General features: G+C 36.7%; 1 protein-coding gene across 3 annotated transcripts; it reads left to right on the top strand.

The window, feature by feature from the left end:
- The first annotated feature begins 1024 nt into the window (after positions 1-1024).
- LOC126378497 (metaxin-2) lies at positions 1025-18992 on the top strand. Of its 3 annotated transcripts, XM_050026901.1 has the most exons (7): positions 1025-1174; positions 1279-1381; positions 2119-2225; positions 7640-7870; positions 8743-8919; positions 9755-9816; positions 17007-18992. In XM_050026901.1, the coding sequence occupies exons 2-7, from the start codon at positions 1357-1359 to the stop codon at positions 17158-17160; spliced, it is 756 nt and encodes a 251-aa protein (XP_049882858.1). In that variant the 5' UTR covers positions 1025-1174; positions 1279-1356; the 3' UTR covers positions 17161-18992. The 3 variants fall into 3 exon arrangements, with proteins under 3 accessions (XP_049882858.1, XP_049882857.1, XP_049882860.1); XM_050026900.1 differs by lacking the exon at positions 1279-1381; XM_050026903.1 differs by lacking the exons at positions 1279-1381; positions 17007-18992 and adding an exon at positions 15993-16437.
- The last annotated feature ends 385 nt before the right edge of the window (positions 18993-19377 follow it).

Genomic DNA, 19377 nt, shown 5'->3' with positions numbered 1-19377 from the left:
CGTGAGCCTAACGCTCTAACCACTAGACCACGGAGGCTGTCAGACCACGGAGGCTTTCAAATAATTATTATTTTTCTTTTGAGTTTTTTAGGTCTACCAAAGAGAAAATCGGACGACAAAGCAAAGATAAATTGTGTCATGCGTGACAGATATTTCGACAGCAAAAGAAAAAACAATGCTGTTTGACTGACTATGAGAAAAAGTCAGAATTTTTTTAGTTTTCTTGTATTTATGTTTATAAATTTAACTCTTTTAGCACTATATTATGAATGGAAAAGAGAGCGATGAGTGTCTGTAATTTGTGGAACAATGAGGATAAATTAAAAAGAATTATATCAGCAGAATGGGATTTGAAATCTTCTGCATCTCCGAGGTCGAGATCTTCGTCCCCGCAGAGCCGAGTTGGAGAAGCAATATTCAACAATTATTTAGAATTAATCCGGTCTAAATCTAATTTGTCTAACGAAGCTAAGCAAACCGAACATTTGGAAAAACCTTTTGATTTCTATGACGATGAAGAATTTGCCTTTGGGATTAATTTGCTAAATAACAACGTCGCTTGTGTCGGCTCAAATATAACTAAGCTCGTACAATTGGGTGAATAATACTAATTTTACTATTTAGTTAATATCCAACGTGTAACAATGAGGAGCTCGGTGGCGCAGCGGTAAACGCGCTCGGTCTGCGATTGTTGAAGTTAAGCAACTTTCGCAAAGGCCGGTCATAGGATGGGTGACCACAAAAAAATTTTCATCTCGAGCTCCTTCCGAGCTTCATCCGAGGCCCGTGCCCCAGCAGTGGGGACGTTAATAGGCTGATGATGATGAACGTGTAACAATATCTTTAATAACAAATGTATTCGTTGTTATTGTTAAGTGGTTAGTTGCTTTGCTGCTCGGTGAAAAATACTGACTGGCGAATGAAGTCTAGAGTACGGAGCGCAACAGCTTTCGCCAATATATATTATTATGGTAGAAAAATAAATACTGTAGCATAGCAACCCTATTTTGACAGCTGTCAATTTCCTACCAAAGGTAAAACAGTGTTTCTCGTGAATTCTTGTTTTGAAATATTTTCTCGCATAATTAATTTTGTTCATGACTTATTGTTTAAAGTGAATAAAAAAATATGCCGGAATATCCTATAAGAGATTCCATTCTTACTTGTCTAAGTGGTAGGTAAAATGTTGAAGTTATTCATTATTTGTTGTATAGGTTACATAATTTCTATTTCTTTTGATTTTGTGACTGTTTTGGTGACTCAATTGTTTAATTATAGATGCTGAGTGCCCTATATTTGTGTAACGCATCGCTGTTGCATCATTCTGTGGGATAATCTCATCGATATCACACCAAAATGAAATCTGACGAACCTTTTTTTGGTATAAAAATTAGTGGTATTCTAATGGATGTGTGGTTTCATGCTCGTTATCTTATTTTGACCATCGTACCCTTCCTGTTGTCCTATAACATAACTATGATTCTTTTATGACTATAATATCAGTTTGCTACATAACCTCACTTTTTCAATTCCAATGAAATTCAAAATAACAATAATTCATATTATTTATTTATTTAACGAGTTGCGTTGTAAATGAGTAAATAATAAACTAATTAATTAAATTGAGGTTTTATGGGAGTATTTTTTGTATTTGACAGTAACAAAATGTAGATAAGTTATTAACACATTTTTCTGGTGGGTAATGTTGGCATTATCACTAAAAGTAACCACTCAAATTATATTCTGTTGTTATATTGTGTATACTGTATTACTTATTTATTATTTTAACAAGATTCCATGCAACAGCACATTTTTTTCTTAAATTTTTAAAATTGCTATAACTTGCAAGCTTTTCAGTGTGAAATGAAATATTTTTTATGGTAAACCTTTCCTATAAACTTTTCATAGATCCCAAACAATTGTCAAAACTGACACCAAACTTCACAAAATCCAATAAATATTTTAAAACCTTATAATTTTCATATTAAATAAGATGTCATAGCTTACCAAATGTACCAAGCCTATACTGTAACAACCCATACAAAACTCTGGCCATATTTCGCCATAGAATGTCATATCATAGTATCCCAGAGAAGTACAAGAACTTTACATTTATAGCTCAAGAGCCATGGCCGGACAACGTGAAACTGTTCCAGCCGTACGAGGTGGAGCAGATCTTGCTGCCGGATAACGCTAGCTGTCTCGCTGTGCAGGCTTTTCTAAAGGTAAGACTGTCTTTATAGATAAAATATATATCGAGGGTTGAAAGGCAAATAGGTTTAAGCGACATTTTGTGAACTTTACAGGAGAGCCATTTAAAGTTTTATTTTTTCGAAAAAAATTCATATAAAAAAAACTACTGAATCAAAAGTGTTCAAAATGCGAAGAATTATTTTAAATTAAACGTTGCACAATTCTGTATTTATTTGATTCGAAAAACACATCAGTTATAGATTTTAGAAGTCGCTTAATACAAAATGGCTCAATTGAACTAAATTACAGTTGAAGGAAAAACGGTTGATATCCACTAGAGCCAAATATTGGCTAAAAGCAAAATGCTTTAAGAGACCTCTCACTTATTAGTTTGACTAAAGCTAAATGAGTTAAACGACTTCTTAAAAAAAGAAGACTAGAGGCAAATCAGCTTAACCTCCATAAAAGGTTATATGACAGGGAAGGAAAATATCTTAAGTGACCATCCGCTACTAATTTCAATTGTATGAAATCCAAATATTAGTAAGATCGGAAATAAAGTCGGTCCTTAAGCCGTTTTTCCTGGGAGAGATTTTAGTCGGGCAAGGCATTTACAGATATTTGTACCTTACAATATTAGGAAAAATCACGGCGGATATAATGAGTAAATCGATTTAATTAAGAAACAGGATCTAGAATATAACCATAAAGATTGTTACACATGCTTAATTCGACTTTTTAAGTATATGGTAAACCGCGTATGATGGCGGATGACAGATGACTGTCACCAACTGAATGCGGGCAATAAAAGAAACAAATAGCTTTGAAAAAGACTTAATATGCTTATACTCTGTGCTGAGTTTAATCTCACTATCACAACCTGTTTCCGATTTACTGTATGAAAAATTTAAGATTCCGATTTACTGTATGAAAAATTTTATATGAAAAATTTAAGACCACGTGCCTGGATGCAAGTTTCAAGCACTGGCTCCTACTAGATGGTACGCGGTACTAGGACAGACTGCAGTGAAGTACTGATTGCTCTCATATTAAGAGGCGGCCAGGGGTGGGTAGATCAGCGACTTGTTTGATCAAAATTTCTGTTACATTTGCGCCTAAAACCTCCACTTCGAGCTGGCCATAAGATACCGTCGAAGTTGACAAACAATAACAGAACTCGATCATGCTTTTAAAGCCGAGATACGTCAGACATCGCAGCAGACACATCTGTCGATGAGATAATATATAGTTGATAATAATAATAAATAGATGGTGTTCCTTTGCCGAGCATTTTTATAGTTGTGCTCTGCTCTACCGAAGTTATTGGTTGGTAAACCAGACCGCAAAACTAAGATTGGTGCGATGGTTCTAACGTGAAAATCAGCTCGTGGGGAACTACAGGCGGGCTTTTCTGTCACCATATGTCTCAAAAACAAATGCCAGGTGGAATAAAAATTCAGCTCTATGCTGATTCCTATCAATCCAGTTCCGGTAGATTTTCGACAGCTTCAAGACTGTTTTCGGCCACAAACTTTGAAGAGAGTTTCAATCTACAACAAAGAAAAGACCCAACGCCTCACTGATCAGAAAGACTTATTAGCAGCGCTTTGGACACATTTTAACGATGTCTTAAATCCCAATAGTAATACCAGTGACTTGTTTGTTACAACATATCGGTCGAGTTTGTTACAACAAGGTCGGGGGTTTCGCTTAAGATCTAGCGGCACCCCCGACCTTTGAAGAACTTCTTACCGCGCTAAGAAGGATGACGAATACCAACACATCAAAAATACCATCTGAACTGTATATTATGCCTACACATTAATAACTGGTTATACAAACTCATCCTGAAGATATGGGAGTCAGCTGCTGGAATGATTTTAGCCTTCTTCCTCTTTGCGAGTCGATGGCGATCGATATTAAATTTTAGCCTTAACGTTATTCTATCCCGTGATGCAGAAATGGTACTTCCGGAAACCCAATGATGATTTTGTCCGGACAGAGATATGGGGGTACGGTTTTGTTATTAAACAGATTCAGGCCAAAAGGCTTGAACAACATCGGCCTTTGTTATCAAATCAAATCAAATATACTTTATTGCACACAACACACACACTACATATACTTTGTTATGTGCTGCGTGAGGCTTCACGCGGCTTGTGGATTGCTCTAAAGAAAACAGATTGTCCTGAAAAGTTATGACTTATCCTGATACGACAATATCATGACGACATGATGACGACAGTTTGATTTCAGAACAGAACTTTCAGAACTTTTCAGAGCTATTCGTCGTTACCTACGGCGCGAAACAAGGCTATGTCATAACACATGGAGCCATGGTTCCTAGTCTATTTTCTTTATATATCGCTTCTGTATCACGCATAAGTGGGATAGTCTGTGGAATTGTTATTTATAGCTTAATTGAAATTAAGGCTAAAATGAATAAGATCATTTTTGATCTCTCACGTCTCACATCTATGCGTCAGTTAACCAAACTGGCCGAGGAATGGCCGATTCAATTAAGTCATACACCAGAATATTTATAGTTTTGTGCAAAACCCTTTTAAAATAACCATCCAGAGGATGCTTCGGGGATGTAGCTTCTTCCAATGTTGCTTTAAATGGCGCTGAGCTGGAGGAAGTTTCAAAATTAAAATATTTGGGTTCTCAAATATGAAATGACTCCAAAGTCATCGAAGTTGCCAGCCCGGATAACAGGTGCGGTTGCAGCCTTTGGAAAACTTAAAATATTAGTGTACAAAGTCTCAGCGGCGTACTTGATACGTAACACTTTAAATGTCCATCCTTCGCATAAAGCGGCAAGATGGTTTTCCAATAACAGAAGTATTACGTCGTTCTGGCATATTCGGAATAGAAGCTCTCATCATAAAAGATCACCTACGATGGTGCGATCACGTCATGCGAATGGATGACAGAAAGGTTTTCTATTTCGAGGTGTCTAGAAGGAACTGTAAACAAGGTGGACAATACCTGCGGTACAAAGACGTACTCAAGCGCAAACATGTGGCTTTCAACATGCCAACTGATAGTTGGGATGAGTGTGTCTGAACCTGGAATAGCGCGTGATATAGTCCTCGAAAATCTTAGTCCAAGACGCCAAATACGGAAAACTCAACGGAAACCTTCCTACAATTACACGGTAAACTCGGCTGGCCAGCTTGATTGTATGCCATGTTACCAGATCTTCAATTCGAAGTTGGGTTCCGCTAGCCACGTCAAAGTCTACCACAACAACGACTTGGGATAGACACAAATAGAAGTCACCATCAACGAATACGGCTTGGGTGACATGATGACACGCACACTCCCGGTCTTCCCAATCGTAATTTTTAGCTGTGTGAACCGCCCAACCAGGACCTGCCCATACTTATTTTGATATGTTGAAGTGATGCGGGCACAAGGTTTCATACAAAATTGCGATGACTGAAATGTTAACATTATTTCTTTTTTGTTTTGGAAAAACGTTTTAAGTCCTTTCAAAAGAAAATGATAGTTGTTTTATACGACAAAAAATTTAAAAAAATGTAGCATAAATAGCTGAAGTCAAATTCTATGAATATTTTCGGTAAAGGCAAAACAGTTCAAGTGCCAATTTTACTTTTAAACTGTCGAAGGCAAAACGGTTGAAGCGACAATATTTATAAAATCTGGATTAAAGCAAAAAGATTTAAGCGCCAAATCTATTTTCGTTTCGTCTAAGGACAAATGATTTAACCGACTTATCTATAACAAAACACTGTCAGGGAAAACGCTTTAACAGACTTCAAATCATGAAAATGAAAAGACATAACAGCTTATGTGACCGACTCATATCCCGGAATGCGACTGATTTGCCACCCGCCCAGAATTTTGTGCATTTTTTTGTCGGTTGAAACACGGGTTTTTAAAAATGTACCCAAAGTGCTAATTGGTTGAAGCGCCAAAAAGTAGCTTCGATTGATCTGAAACCAAGATCAGTCGACGCGGAAAAAATCGCTGATTCCGAATATATATATAAGTCAATTTCGCCCAAAATGTCGCTTAAACCCATTTGGCTTTCAACCCTCGATATTTAGGTTTAAGATGTTACATTAACTTCTTAATAATAAAATTGGAACATTTAAAATGTAAGATTTTTTTGTATTCTTATTTTTAATGAGGCTTTGAACACCCTGTGTGGTTATGCCCCTTAGGCAAAGGATTGATCAACCAGATAATATAAACTGAAAGCCTTACTTGATAGTGGTTCTGCCAACCAGTAATTGACTTCTCCGTTGCCAAGTCTTAAAAATATAAAGTGTACTAGCTTGGCTGATGTCTTATCGACCCACATGGAAGGCAATACAACAGCCATTTCCAGCCAGATACTTGCAAAAATTTAAAACATACATTGAAGTACTAAGTATGAAAATAACTCATAATCTTCTAAATTAATAATTTCTAGATTAACATTTTATAATTTATCTTTGACCGATTAATACCCTATTAACCAGTTAAATATTAAGGTTTTAAATTATTGATGTACCTATTAGTTTTTGTTTTGTACTTTAATGCTGTGTAGTGTGTGGTTGTAAATATAATAAATAAATAAACTCGAAAAAGTCTATGCATAAGGCTGCGTTTCCATTGACACGGAGCTGTGCGGAGATGTGCAGGAATCGACCAATCACCGCGAGGGAGAGTGACAGAGCGTCTTCGTTTTTCGCTCTCTCGAACGCTGTGATTGGTCAAATCCGGACATCTCCGCTCTTCTCCGCCCATCTCCGCATCAGTAGAAGCCCAGCCTTAGGCAGTGTTATAACTACATTGATAGAGATGCGCCGACTATTCGTTTGATATTCGGTATTTTCGGCACAAAAACCGGTATTTTTTTTTATCTATTAAACATCTTATAGATTAAAGTACATTGTTGATGTCAATATAAAATAAATTCCAAATTCCATACCAACAGGGATTTTGGGCGTGTATTGTCTGTCCCTGTCTGTCTGTTCTCCAAATCATCAACCTCCATGGTCCAGTGGTTGAGCGTTGAGCTCAAGATTCGGAGGTCCCGGGTTCGAATCCCGCTGGCGACATTCGACAAAAATTACTTTGTGATCCCTAGTTTGGTTAGGACATTACAGACTGATAACCTGATTGTCCGAAAGTAAGATGATCCGTGCATTTAACGACTATTTACTTACGTCTTACTGATGTAAGTAAGTAGTGTCAGGGGCCTTTGGCGGCTCAATAGTAACCCACACACCAGGGTTGATGAGGTTGGTAATCCAACGTTGCTAATGTTGTGTGCACCTATAATTGGCTTATGTGACAGTCTAATTCCTGATGTAACTTTTATTTTATTTAATGTTTTATTATATAAGCTGTTGGTGTACATTTTTATATAAAATAAAAAAAAAATGCACCTCATAACCCACACGATAGAAGACCAAATCATCCCTTACAGATGTGCAACCTCCCCTTCGAGGTGGAGATGCGATGGAACGCAGAGTTCATGTCACCATCGGGCCGGGTTCCCTTCATCAAGTGTGGGGCCTTCGTGGTGTCAGAGTTGGAGCCCATAGCCCAGTTTGCGGCCAACAAGGGAGTGTCGCTGTGCACCAAACTGAGCACGGAGGAGAAGGCAGAAATGAGGGCCTATATGAGCCTGATTACCAACGTTCTGGTCAATGCTGAGGTTGGTATTTTGAAAGTGATTTATCGATAAAGCGCTTGCGCGGTTTTCATTAAAAAGGAATGCAATCCCGAGCTCGTGGGATCCCGATTTCTCGAGATCTCTTCTAAGTTTTCGGCATCAATCCCCAAGCATAATATACAGGGTGTTAGTAATATCGTAATACTGAAGGGGATGGTTCAGACCATGATTCTGAGTTGATATCAAGTGTAATTTCCTGTCGGAAAATTCAAGATTTTTGTTTTTTTTTTTATTATTTTGTTTAGTTCCATTCTTTTGCGAAGGAAAATTCAACTTCATATCAACTCAGAATCATGGCCTGCATCATCCCTCAAAGTTTTCGTTACGATGACACTAACACCCTGTAACATGACGAGATCCCGTTCGAGATTGACGGGATTGCACGAATCTCCTTGAGTTATACTTTTTGTTTTGATTATGCTGATTTCCAAAGAAAAGTAACTAAAGGTTTTTGTTTCGGGATCTCGCGGGTATTGATTGATATTTCAATCCCGCGGGATCTCGAATTTGCGATCTCGAGTCGGGATTGCATTCCCTAGTGTACACTTGTGCCAAAAAAGATTTTTTTTTTCATAATGAGGGACATTCTACACTATCCCCATAAACCATATAAGTACAGTTAGATTCTAATTATTTAAGCCTCTGCCCACCCCATTAAGGATTTCGGGGATTTTTGCATTTGTATTTCAATAAAGATTCAAAAAGATTTTACAATAGCTTCAATGCGCGGTAACTTTTAGATCCGTTGTACAAGCTAGTGTTGTGACGTTCATTGGCATAGTGATGTATCAGTCGAGATTGGGCCGATCGATTCTTTAATCCAACTATAACCCCCCCCCCCCCCCCCCCCACAGCTCTACATATCTTGGCTGGACAACGACACCTTCCACCAAGTGACCAAGGTGCGAAACTCGTCGGTGTACCCTTGGCCGCTCGGCTGGCTACAGACTCGCGCCAAGAGGAGCAATGTCGCCAAGAGGCTTAAGGCCCTCCACTGGCACGATAAGACCCTCGACCAAGTCTTGGCTGACGTGAGTTTAATTTCATTTATTTATAAAAGCGATATTACATCTGTCAATCATTCGTCAATCATGACTTTAAAATAAAATTCGACCTTATTATTACTATTCTGTGATTGTTATTTGTAGGGTCATATATCCATTAAAATTAAGATCTTAAAGTATTATAAGGTCGATTTTGCTAAATTTCGACTATAGTTTGTTGTATAACACAGTTTAAAAAAAAATAATGTTATTTATATAAAAATATACCACAGCACTCCAAACGGCATAATGACTTCACCAATAACGATCATAGTGCAGTAATATCTCCTATACTTAAAGGTTGCCTAGAAGAGATTGCTACTTAGCAATAAGGCCGCCTATTGTACTCATTCTATTTCTCTTTTGTTTTGTATTTTGTTTTTCCTGTTTGTGCAATAAAGTATTTGTTATGTTATGTTAATAATAAGGTCGATTTTTCTGAACTTTGTCGACTCGAATTTTGTCTGTGTGTGTTTGAAAGATGTAATAGCGCTCTAGGATTTTGTGTAGGCTTCGCCTAGATAACATTTTTGTTCTTTTTCTAATAATAAATGTTTTATATACATAAATATAAAGTCCTTGAAAATCCGTCCAACAGCCTCTATAGTCTAGTTGAGCGTTGACCTCGTGTCCCGGGTTCGAATCCCGGTAGGGACATTACAATAAATACTTTGTGACCTCTCCTACTTTGGGACCTTGCAGGCTGAAATCACTAGTTCGAAAAATAAGACGATTCTGTGCTTCGGAAGGCACGTCAAGTTTATTTTTGGGCAACGTAGCCATGAGAATCCCTCATTAAGAAAATGTTACTACTGCTTTCCAGGTGGAGCAATGCTGTAACTCGCTGAGCCAAAGATTGGGAGATAAGGACTATTTCTTCGGATCGTAAGTAAATTTGTGGACAACATGATATATTTTAGCTCTTAAATACAGGGGGTTAGTGACATCGTAACGGAAACTTTAACGGATGATTCAGACCTTGATTCTGAGTTGACATCAAGTGGAATTTTCCGTCGCAAAATGCATGTTTTTGTTTTTTTTTAAATTATTTTTAATTCTAAACAAAATTCCACTTGATGCATGTTTTTGTTTTTTTTTTAAATTATTTTTAATTCTAAACAAAATTCCACTTGATATTGACTCAGAATCACGAGCTGAATCATCTTCCTCAGTATTCGTTACGATGTCACTTACGCCCCGTATAAGTACATACAGGTAGCCATACAAGTACGTATGGGTGTTAGTGACACCGTAACAAACACTGAATGGTCTGAATCACCTCTCAATGTGACTGGCACCCTGTATTTGAACTGCCATTTTAGAAAAAAAAAAAAACGTTTATTATAAAGGGACACAACAGTAACAAATATAAAACAAAACATGGAATAACACATAACTTACAATCAAAACACGTAATAAAAACAACTTACACAAGAGTGTACAAATAAATAGACAGTAAATATTACGGGAATATATATCATTTACATTAGAATACAGGGTAGATCTTGAACACAAGTGGTCAATATTTTAACCCAAAAATACCCTAGGATCTTTGACCTTTTTGCTAATATCATAAATAAAGGTGAGACAAAAGTTGTCTTTTTTTATTCAAATCAAATCAAATATAGAATAGAATAGAATAACTTTATTCCCAAAACAGTGCAGTACAATACTTTATTACACACAACATACAAAACAAATTAACACAGATGATGATAGATACAGTACAATCTGGCGGCCTTATTGCTAAGCAGCAATTCCAACTTATTAAACTTAACAACAACTTATTTATTAATAAAGAAAAATGTAATAATAAGTGCGATATTTTGTCATAGTTGTAATTATTAGATAAATAAATGAATAAATAAATGTTTTCCTGGGGGGCTAAAAGGCCTTTGTAATTTACTGACATTGTGCATTTTTAAAATCTAATTATTGCATTTTTTTTAAATCGGCTGCAGCTGGAAATCAGCGCCATAATCTAGCTACAGCTAGGCTGTGGCATTTGCTGAGCTGCAGCCGTTTCGGCATTTTTTTTTAATAGGCTAGTTTCCAACTAGTCAAATCAGTTACTTTTTACTAAACGTCAAAACACGAAATTACTATAGAATTTGTTTGAAAAAGCACATTGTGACGTCATAGAAAAACGTGATAAAATGTCGAACTTATTATTACGTTTTTCTTGTTTAAAATTCATAAATGAGTAAAATTTAAGAAAGAAAACGTTTTTCGTTACTTATAGATGTGTCTTTATTTAGTAATCAGAATTTAATAATTTATCTTGAATCTATTACACGACCCAATTCTATTGTTAATAACTAAATACCATTTAACAATATGTAATTATGTCTTTTTTCTTTATATTTTTATATGCGCAACATTCCTTTTGAGATCTGTTGCTTCGATGAGGCCTTTTAAACCACCCAGGATATCTCCTCCAGGAGTCTATGCCTTAATCTGCTACTCTACCCTCCCAGGATAACCCCCCTAGACGCTCTCGTGTACGGTCATATCAGGGCCCTCCTGTCAGCGAGGGGGCCCAAAGCGGCTCTCATGATCAAACCCATCACGACGGCTCTGTTGCGGCATATCACCAGGGTCACCAGTCTTATTGGCATGAAATTGACGGTTAGATGTTTGATAGGGTTCGCCTACGTTTGTCATAATGGTTTTTCATCTTCGGATTTCGATGGTTATAAGCAAGCTAGCCCATATCAACTTTAATTTTACCTTTGATGGGTTTGCTCTTGGCCGCAGACTTGCCCGAAGGCATTGACGAGGCCTAAGATGGAGCGAGCTCGCCCAGAAGGTGCCTATTCACTAGGCCTTGAAAGCTCCCGGGTTAAATGCATTCGGAAATACAGAAGACGGTAAAGAATTCCACTCTCTGAACAGTGTCAGGGTGCTTCGGAGTTCCATACTCGCTAGCACCCGTTACCGCCATTATAACAAAAGGGCACCCCCGCTATGTAATAAAAAATAACAATTATATCAATGAAAAATATATGAAAAGAAAATTAGACGGAACATTTTTTTCGGTGAATTACAGTTATTGAAATTAAATATTATATTAATAGTTTTATGACAAACATAGGAGAACCGTTTGACAGAGTAGTTAGATTTGTAGAAGTTATGTATTTTGATGCGGCGAAGGAATGCATCGTGAGGAAACCCACGTTCCCGAGAAATGCGTTTCGGAGGTATGTGATGCGGGTTGGAAGGTCAGACAGGCAGTTTCTGCAAAAAACTGGACCTGTAAAATCTTCAGGTTAGGTAAGCGGACCCTGTGAGAAACGGGATAACGAAATGGATGATAGACATTGATTTGATAAGTGTCACAGTAAACAAAAAACCTAGAAACTTCAATAATTTAGATTGGTATTGGTAGATGCAGAGTTCCATGCAAAAACGAAACATAAAATATCGTCAATGTTAAACTTATCGTAACGTAATAATTTGAATATTCAAAATATTATTTTATTATGTAAAGTAATAATTAGTCCTATATTTATTTTAATACCATCATTGGTCCCGATTCCTGCAGACACCTCCTAATTTACTTTAAGTTATACCTGTCATTTTCTTATCCGCCGAAAAGGAAAGGGACAGATGATTGACAGCTCTTAATTTTAGGAAGAATGAGTAAATGAATGAATAACCCGGGCGAATCAAAAAGGTATCTCGCTGGTATGCAAACCGTTTGACGTGTGTTGTCAACTTAATTCTGTCGGGTTATTAGCCAATGCAAAATTTTTATAGGGTTATTGTAGATTTGTGCTTAAAATTGACATATGTTTCATAAATTTTATGCTTGTCGATTACCCGTCCCTTTCATTTTCGGCGGATACGAAAATGACAGGTATAACTTAAAATTAGATGGTGTTTACAGGAATTAGCACCATTGTTGTCATATTTTAAACATAATTTCCCTAAACGACTTTTCGTATATGTCGATAACCACAAAGTGGTACAGCATGCATAAGTGGCAGTCTTACTTAACGCAACGTCCCAATCCCTAACCTTGCCATAACCTAACTTTACCATAACCCAACTTTACCATAACTCAACTTTACCATAACCCAACTTCACCATAACTCAACTTTACCTTAACCTACCCTCTCCCTCCTAGGCCCAAGAGGAGTACCTTCTAGCGCAGGCCTTTAACCCTCACCGGCGCTCCTCTCCTACCCGCTCCCTCTCAGAGAGGAGCGCCTGGGGCCGACGCTCCAAGTTGTCCGTACGTCACTATAGCAGGGACAGTGTCAATAGCAAAGATATCTTTGGTAAGGACTTTTTATGTTTGTAAATTAGGGTAGTTTGAATTTTTTTGTATTACAATAATCCTTCCAATGTAGGCCCGCGGCCAGGGCGCTAGTATAATAGTATCTCAATATAATGATTATGATTTATGACTTGCTCCCGTATTTTAAGATGTTAATGTGTCTGGGCTTGTAAGGACCGACGGCTTAACGTGTCTTTCTAAGCACGGAATCAATGATGAAAAAGGTCATTCTTTTTCGAACCATCAGGTCCTGACCTAGATATAAAAATAGGTTTGCATTGTTATATCTTTGAGAATATCCAAAATGTACCTATCCAGGTTTCAAACCATTCGCGTGCAAGCAAATAATAATAATGACGTCAAAAGAGGGCTCTATCACTTGCAAGTACGATGACGTCAACAAATATGGAAACGTGGCTTGCATCGACGAGGAAGAATACAACTTGATACTTGAAATCATCGAGGACGTGTTAGACAAAGTTGAAGAGATAGTCATTGATGAATTTAATGAGAAACTAGATATTGAAAACGAGAAAAACGACTTTGAAGTGATTGCGTACCCTAAAAGCGTTATTGAATCTAAAAATGGAAGCCTGTCAAAGTTGGATGAATCCATAGAGCCTATAGATGAAAATGACGTCACGGATACTACAATTTCTTTAGGTAATTTTCTTAGGGTGGTATTAATAAACTAATCTCATCTGAGACTGCCATCAAGATCATGCTTAAGTCCCTGTTTTTATATGAGAACAGTCACATTGACATGATCTTGGGGGCAGTCTCAAAGCTGAGATTGGTTTATTAATACCACCCTTAGACTCGTATTCTAAAACGTTTCTAATTCTAAGCGCTAGGTTTTTTATAAGGCGACCAATGACATACTATAAGCAAATAGACTCACAGATGCGATGGATTTTTTCTAAAAAAGTCGTTCCCTCAAATTAAGATGTATAAAGAACAATATCGGTTTTACAGTGTCGTCATTACGTCCATTGTGGCGAAATTCGATCTTGTCACGCCGTCGCTTAGTGACAAGATGCAACGCAGACGCCTTTTACAGATATTGGTAGTCTATTTGTTTATACGAGGTCAATGAAGGCGACAATATAACAATTCAATTAGATGGCGGTCTCGAAGATGTGATACAGATAATAAATGAGGAGCAGGAGTTGGATAGCGACGGACTGGTTAACGAGAAGCTGCTGGGCTCTGAGCTTGCACACGACCCTGACGTTGACCATGATAATGAACCTGATGACTCTCCCGCGCCTAAGTCCCCTGACCTTACCGATTCCAGGTATTTTCTTTGTCTTTGGTAGTTTTTATTTTTAGGATATTGATAGGGTTAGGGCTGGGGTGGCTAGGGTTGGGGTTGCTAGAATTGGGGTTGTGAGAATTGGGCCGGTTAGGCTTGGGGTTGTTAGAGTTATGGTTTCCTGTGGTCCTGAAATACAAGTGCCCCTAGTTTAGACTCCAGCCTCTACAATTTACATTACTGTAAACATAATTTTCCATTATTGATATGATATCTACCATGTACTTTGTGGAGGTAATAAACATTTTAATTACTTACTTACAACCCGGTCATAACATAAGCTCAGGACTATATTCTACTTGGGTCAGAGGTACATCCATCGCAAGATGAACTAAGTATACCCACACCTCACCGACCTTTCTGTTAGAGTCTAACAGTTAGAACAACGTGATAGGTGGTGAACCGTATTGTCGTTTATAATGGTCGAGCAAACTGTTTTAGCTGAAACCCCTGGATAAAAGTATAATTCCTATCGTTAAAGTGTAACTCCTTAGCGGCTTACGAACATTTTAGGCTAAAGACTCAGAGCGGATGAGGTCGGTGCCCAATACGAATTGGTGCTATACTTAGTATCATCCTTTATTAATTACCAGGTACACTTATAATTAGATAAGTCGATATTGTCGATAGAATGTTCACCGAAATGTACAATGAAAGTGATCAATTTGGTACTTTTTTCAGTTCATTATTATTTTCCTAAAAAAATATATTTACCTTGAAATTAATAAACGTGCTCGAGTTATGAAAGGGCCTATAAAATTATGGCAACACTGAAATAGCATTTTATTTTTTTGTTTTGGTATTTTATTTCTTTTGGTGATTGTTTTTTCTCGCTAGCAATAATCATCGAATAAAAGGGGAGTATTTAAACAATGTTGCCAGCAGCGGCGATCGAGCGTCCGTCAAGAATACTAAATCCGTCTCATCCATACGCTCTTCCAGATTTTCCTCAGGTTTATTTTATTTTTCTATTTAGACTTGTTATTTATTCGCAATCTTAGCCATAACATTAGTTTACAATATTATATCCACATTTGTCATTAAAAAAATCGTAACACATCGCAAGTTTATGATTCGTAAGGATTATCAGAAAAATATTTAATACTAGCTAGTATTACGAATATAAAAATAAAAGCCATTTTATAGTGGGTATTGATTTTTTTGATGAGAAGTAGGTATACAGGGTGATAGTGACATTGTAACGAATACTGAGGGGGATGATTCTATTTCTCAACATTCAGATAGCGTTTGTTCTTAGAATAAATTTATTTTATTTCATACAAAACATTGCCAAGTATTATGCCATTGAAAAATAATTTATTCGTTTATTAAAAATCAGCTCTAAAGGGCGATAGACGACGGTCTTGTAACGTTACCGCAGTTGTGGTTCACTTTATAAGTACATAATAGTTTTTTTTTTTTATATGAAAATAATAACTGCGTTAATAGAAACGCATGTTTCAGAATCGAAATCGACTTTGAAGATGCCGAGTGATGAAGAGATTAGCGTCGAAAGTCTCCTTAACTACCTCCGTAAACGCAACGCGGCCTATAACAGTTTTCCAGAAATGGCCGACATTGACTAAACTTTTTAAATTGCATTGTTTCACGATCTATGAATGTATAATTAAAAAAATACAATTCCCGCGCAAATTATAAAGTAACAGAAGGTTTTGCACAAGTACAGAGAATCAATATTGAAAACTGTATTGTGATGTTTCTGCTGTAAAGTTCTTGTGACTTTGTCAATTGAGTTTAGAAAGTGTGACGGTATACAAAAAGTAACGCGGACGTTAAAGACCTTAATTACAGATGAAAAGGGAACATTTTAGAAACATTTATGATCTGTCAAATTTAGTTTTAAAATTGCGTTCGGAAAGAAATCATAGTCAAAGTCGTCCAAAATCTTTTATTTTTTTAAAAGTTCTGTGCACGTTTATAAAATATTATTTTTATATTTATTATTAAATGCATATTTTAACCTCGCAGTCTCTTTTTATAAAATGGCAGTTGAAATGTTGCTATAAAATTGTGAGTGTTTAATTTTATTCTAAGTTAAGATGTACCTAATTCGAAATGCACCTGTATATATTGTTATTGCATTTACTATATGCACATTATCGTATATGCACATTTTTGTCTGTAGACTACATTTTCAACATCTATCCATCTTAACATAAACTAAAATGCTGAGTGAAAGAAAATTCGTTATGTAGTTTTACCCTATAGCCGTAGCGCTTCACCTACCTGCATTAGCGCGTGACTCGTTAAAGCTGAAAAGATCTCATAAAAATAACTAATAGCGTTATTTATAACGTCTCGTGCGATACACGGGCTCTATACAACGGTTACGGCACAAACATTTTACATCGTATCCATATTGAATTTAGAACGAATCTGTAATGTTGCCATATTCGCAAAATTCTACAATTTTATCCGAACGTCAAATCAATATTTTTTTTATCATTTTCTCCACAGACCAACGGAACTAGATGCTCTGGTGTTCGGGCACGTGTTCACAATAATAACGACTCGTTTGCCGTGCAAGAGGCTAGCAGAAGTCATCCGCAAGCACGAGAGGCTGGTAGCGCTCGCCAAACGTGTCGACGAGCAATACTTCAAGCGGCCATAGCGTCAGGTGTGCAGGGACATATCCACAGCCTTCAGTCCCTGATCCTCCGTAGACCCGGCGTAGACAGGTTAGAGAACTAGAGACAATTTTGTGCGAAAATAGAACAAATACTTTCGAGTGGTTCTGTGTTTTGTGAGGTTTTAAAACTGGGAAAAATGTTACAAGGTTGTTTGGTAAAAAAGGTTTTTGTTGACAAGCATATCAACAGTGGTAAAGGTCTATCCGTTGTCTTAATTCAGGATTTTGTTAAACTAATTTGTGTGTACGCATATGTTTAATGAAGGGTAGTTCTTCGAACACCTTAAGTCAGCATCATTACCATAAACGCAAAAATATCCCAGAATCTGTGTTTTTGAAAATATTCAATTAGAACTTATGTCGCCAACTTACGTAAGATCTGGGGGGTTAAGGCCAATTCATCTAAAAAAGCTATAATGCAATTTGACATTGGCGCATATTATGCATATGCAAACAAATGTCAAATAGCAATATTGCTTTTTTAGTTGAATTGCGTCGAGGCTTTTTTAACCCCCCTGGCTGGATATTTGCAAAAATACCAAAGATTCTAAGACATGTTTACCACTGGTGTTCCAAGATCTACTTAAGAATGATAAAAAGTATTTTTTGAAGTGTGCGATGTGTGCTGTTGAGCATATCCAACCGACTTTATTTATATACGTTAAACTACAGATTTTTGTGTTACTACAACTATATTTCCCTCATTCGGTGCTTAATGCTATCGACCCACTAGGGTCGATTGACTCTTTCAAATATAATGCCCTCCGACGACGCCCTGAGCAGAGGTTCGCGCCCGACTGCGCACCGTCAGGCATCTTGTCTCAGCGCTCCCCATTTGTCCAGCCACGTAGTTAATGTACTGTGGCAAATCTACAATAAGTTACGTCAAAAAAAAAAACGAGTTTATAAAGTACATAAATTTACAACGTGTGCCTGTCGCAATTAATGTCTGTACTTAAATGTAACTTGAAACTTAACAGTTGCTTACTTAATAAAATATTTAATGTCAAACAGCAAATGATTCAGTGGACACTGGCTGGTTTCTTTTTCAAATTGGTCAATTCTATCTGCCTAAAGGCAAGGTAATAAAGGTCTTTTTACATAAGATATGCGCCTTTTTACTACCGGGAATATTCCCATTTTGGGAACGGTGCATCACTGCTTATACTGCCATCATTTTAGATAATATTTTTCAGTCTCAGTCCCTATTTTTTATAATAAAGGTACAATAATATATTTCACTTTAAAAAGTACAGGAGACAGGCTATATTACATAAAATATACTGTTTTTACTTCTTAAGATCGACTAATACATTTCTAAGTTAACAGATATTAATCTAGAAAATAACGATTTATTCTAAGTAATACTCTGCTGTTAATAGAAAGCACAAAAGCATGTAGATATAACACCAATTGGCACTATTGTAGCATTTAATTTACTAATAGGTAATTAAAAAAAATATTTTGTAAATTTTGCAATTTGTAATATGGCAACATTGAGACAAATGTACTTCATGATTGGTCATTTGCCCTAGTGTTGCCAATTAAAGCAAAAATATACAAAATATTTAATAATATTTAGTGTTTATAACACCAATTCGAGGTAGGTAGCTTGATGTTATTTCTAAAGGTATTAAATGAGTGAATGTGTGCGTATAGTCATTTCTATTCATTGTTAAGCATTTAAAAGTACAGATCATATTTCTTACGCATTTTGTTGAATTTAATATAGTTAAGGTAGGTTTACCTATTTTTGCAACTTGTTTTGTCTGATGCATAATGTTGAGTTCAATAAATTGTTAATTAACATTTGATTTTCGTGTTTTAGTCCCAATCTTTAACTTACTTTGTTGGCCATAAGTAGGTATCATTAAAATTTACCTCCCGAATCATGGTGTGGCGAAAATTATTTTGAACGCATTTATATTTTCCCCGCAATCAACAATCGTCATTTAAGATATGCCATACTTGGCCAAAGGCTGATGATGAAATGTCATTTTTGTAGTAAATACAACAGCCTCCAGCCTCGTGGTCTATATTCGGCTCTCGATCGGGAGGACCCAGGTCTGGCACCAAGTTTGCTGAGGTGGATCAATGACCTAGAAATGGCAGATAATAAATAAAATACTTGTAAGTTTCAGTGACTATGTTTATTTGGTTTCCATCACAACAGAGACGGTAGTTACTTAGCATTGAACA

Source organism: Pectinophora gossypiella, chromosome 26 (genome assembly GCF_024362695.1).
Source record: "Pectinophora gossypiella chromosome 26, ilPecGoss1.1, whole genome shotgun sequence".
NCBI classification, from domain to species: Eukaryota; Metazoa; Arthropoda; class Insecta; order Lepidoptera; family Gelechiidae; genus Pectinophora; species Pectinophora gossypiella.
The sequence above is the reverse complement of the archived record's forward strand: the minus strand, read 5'-3'. Positions and strand labels throughout refer to the sequence as shown.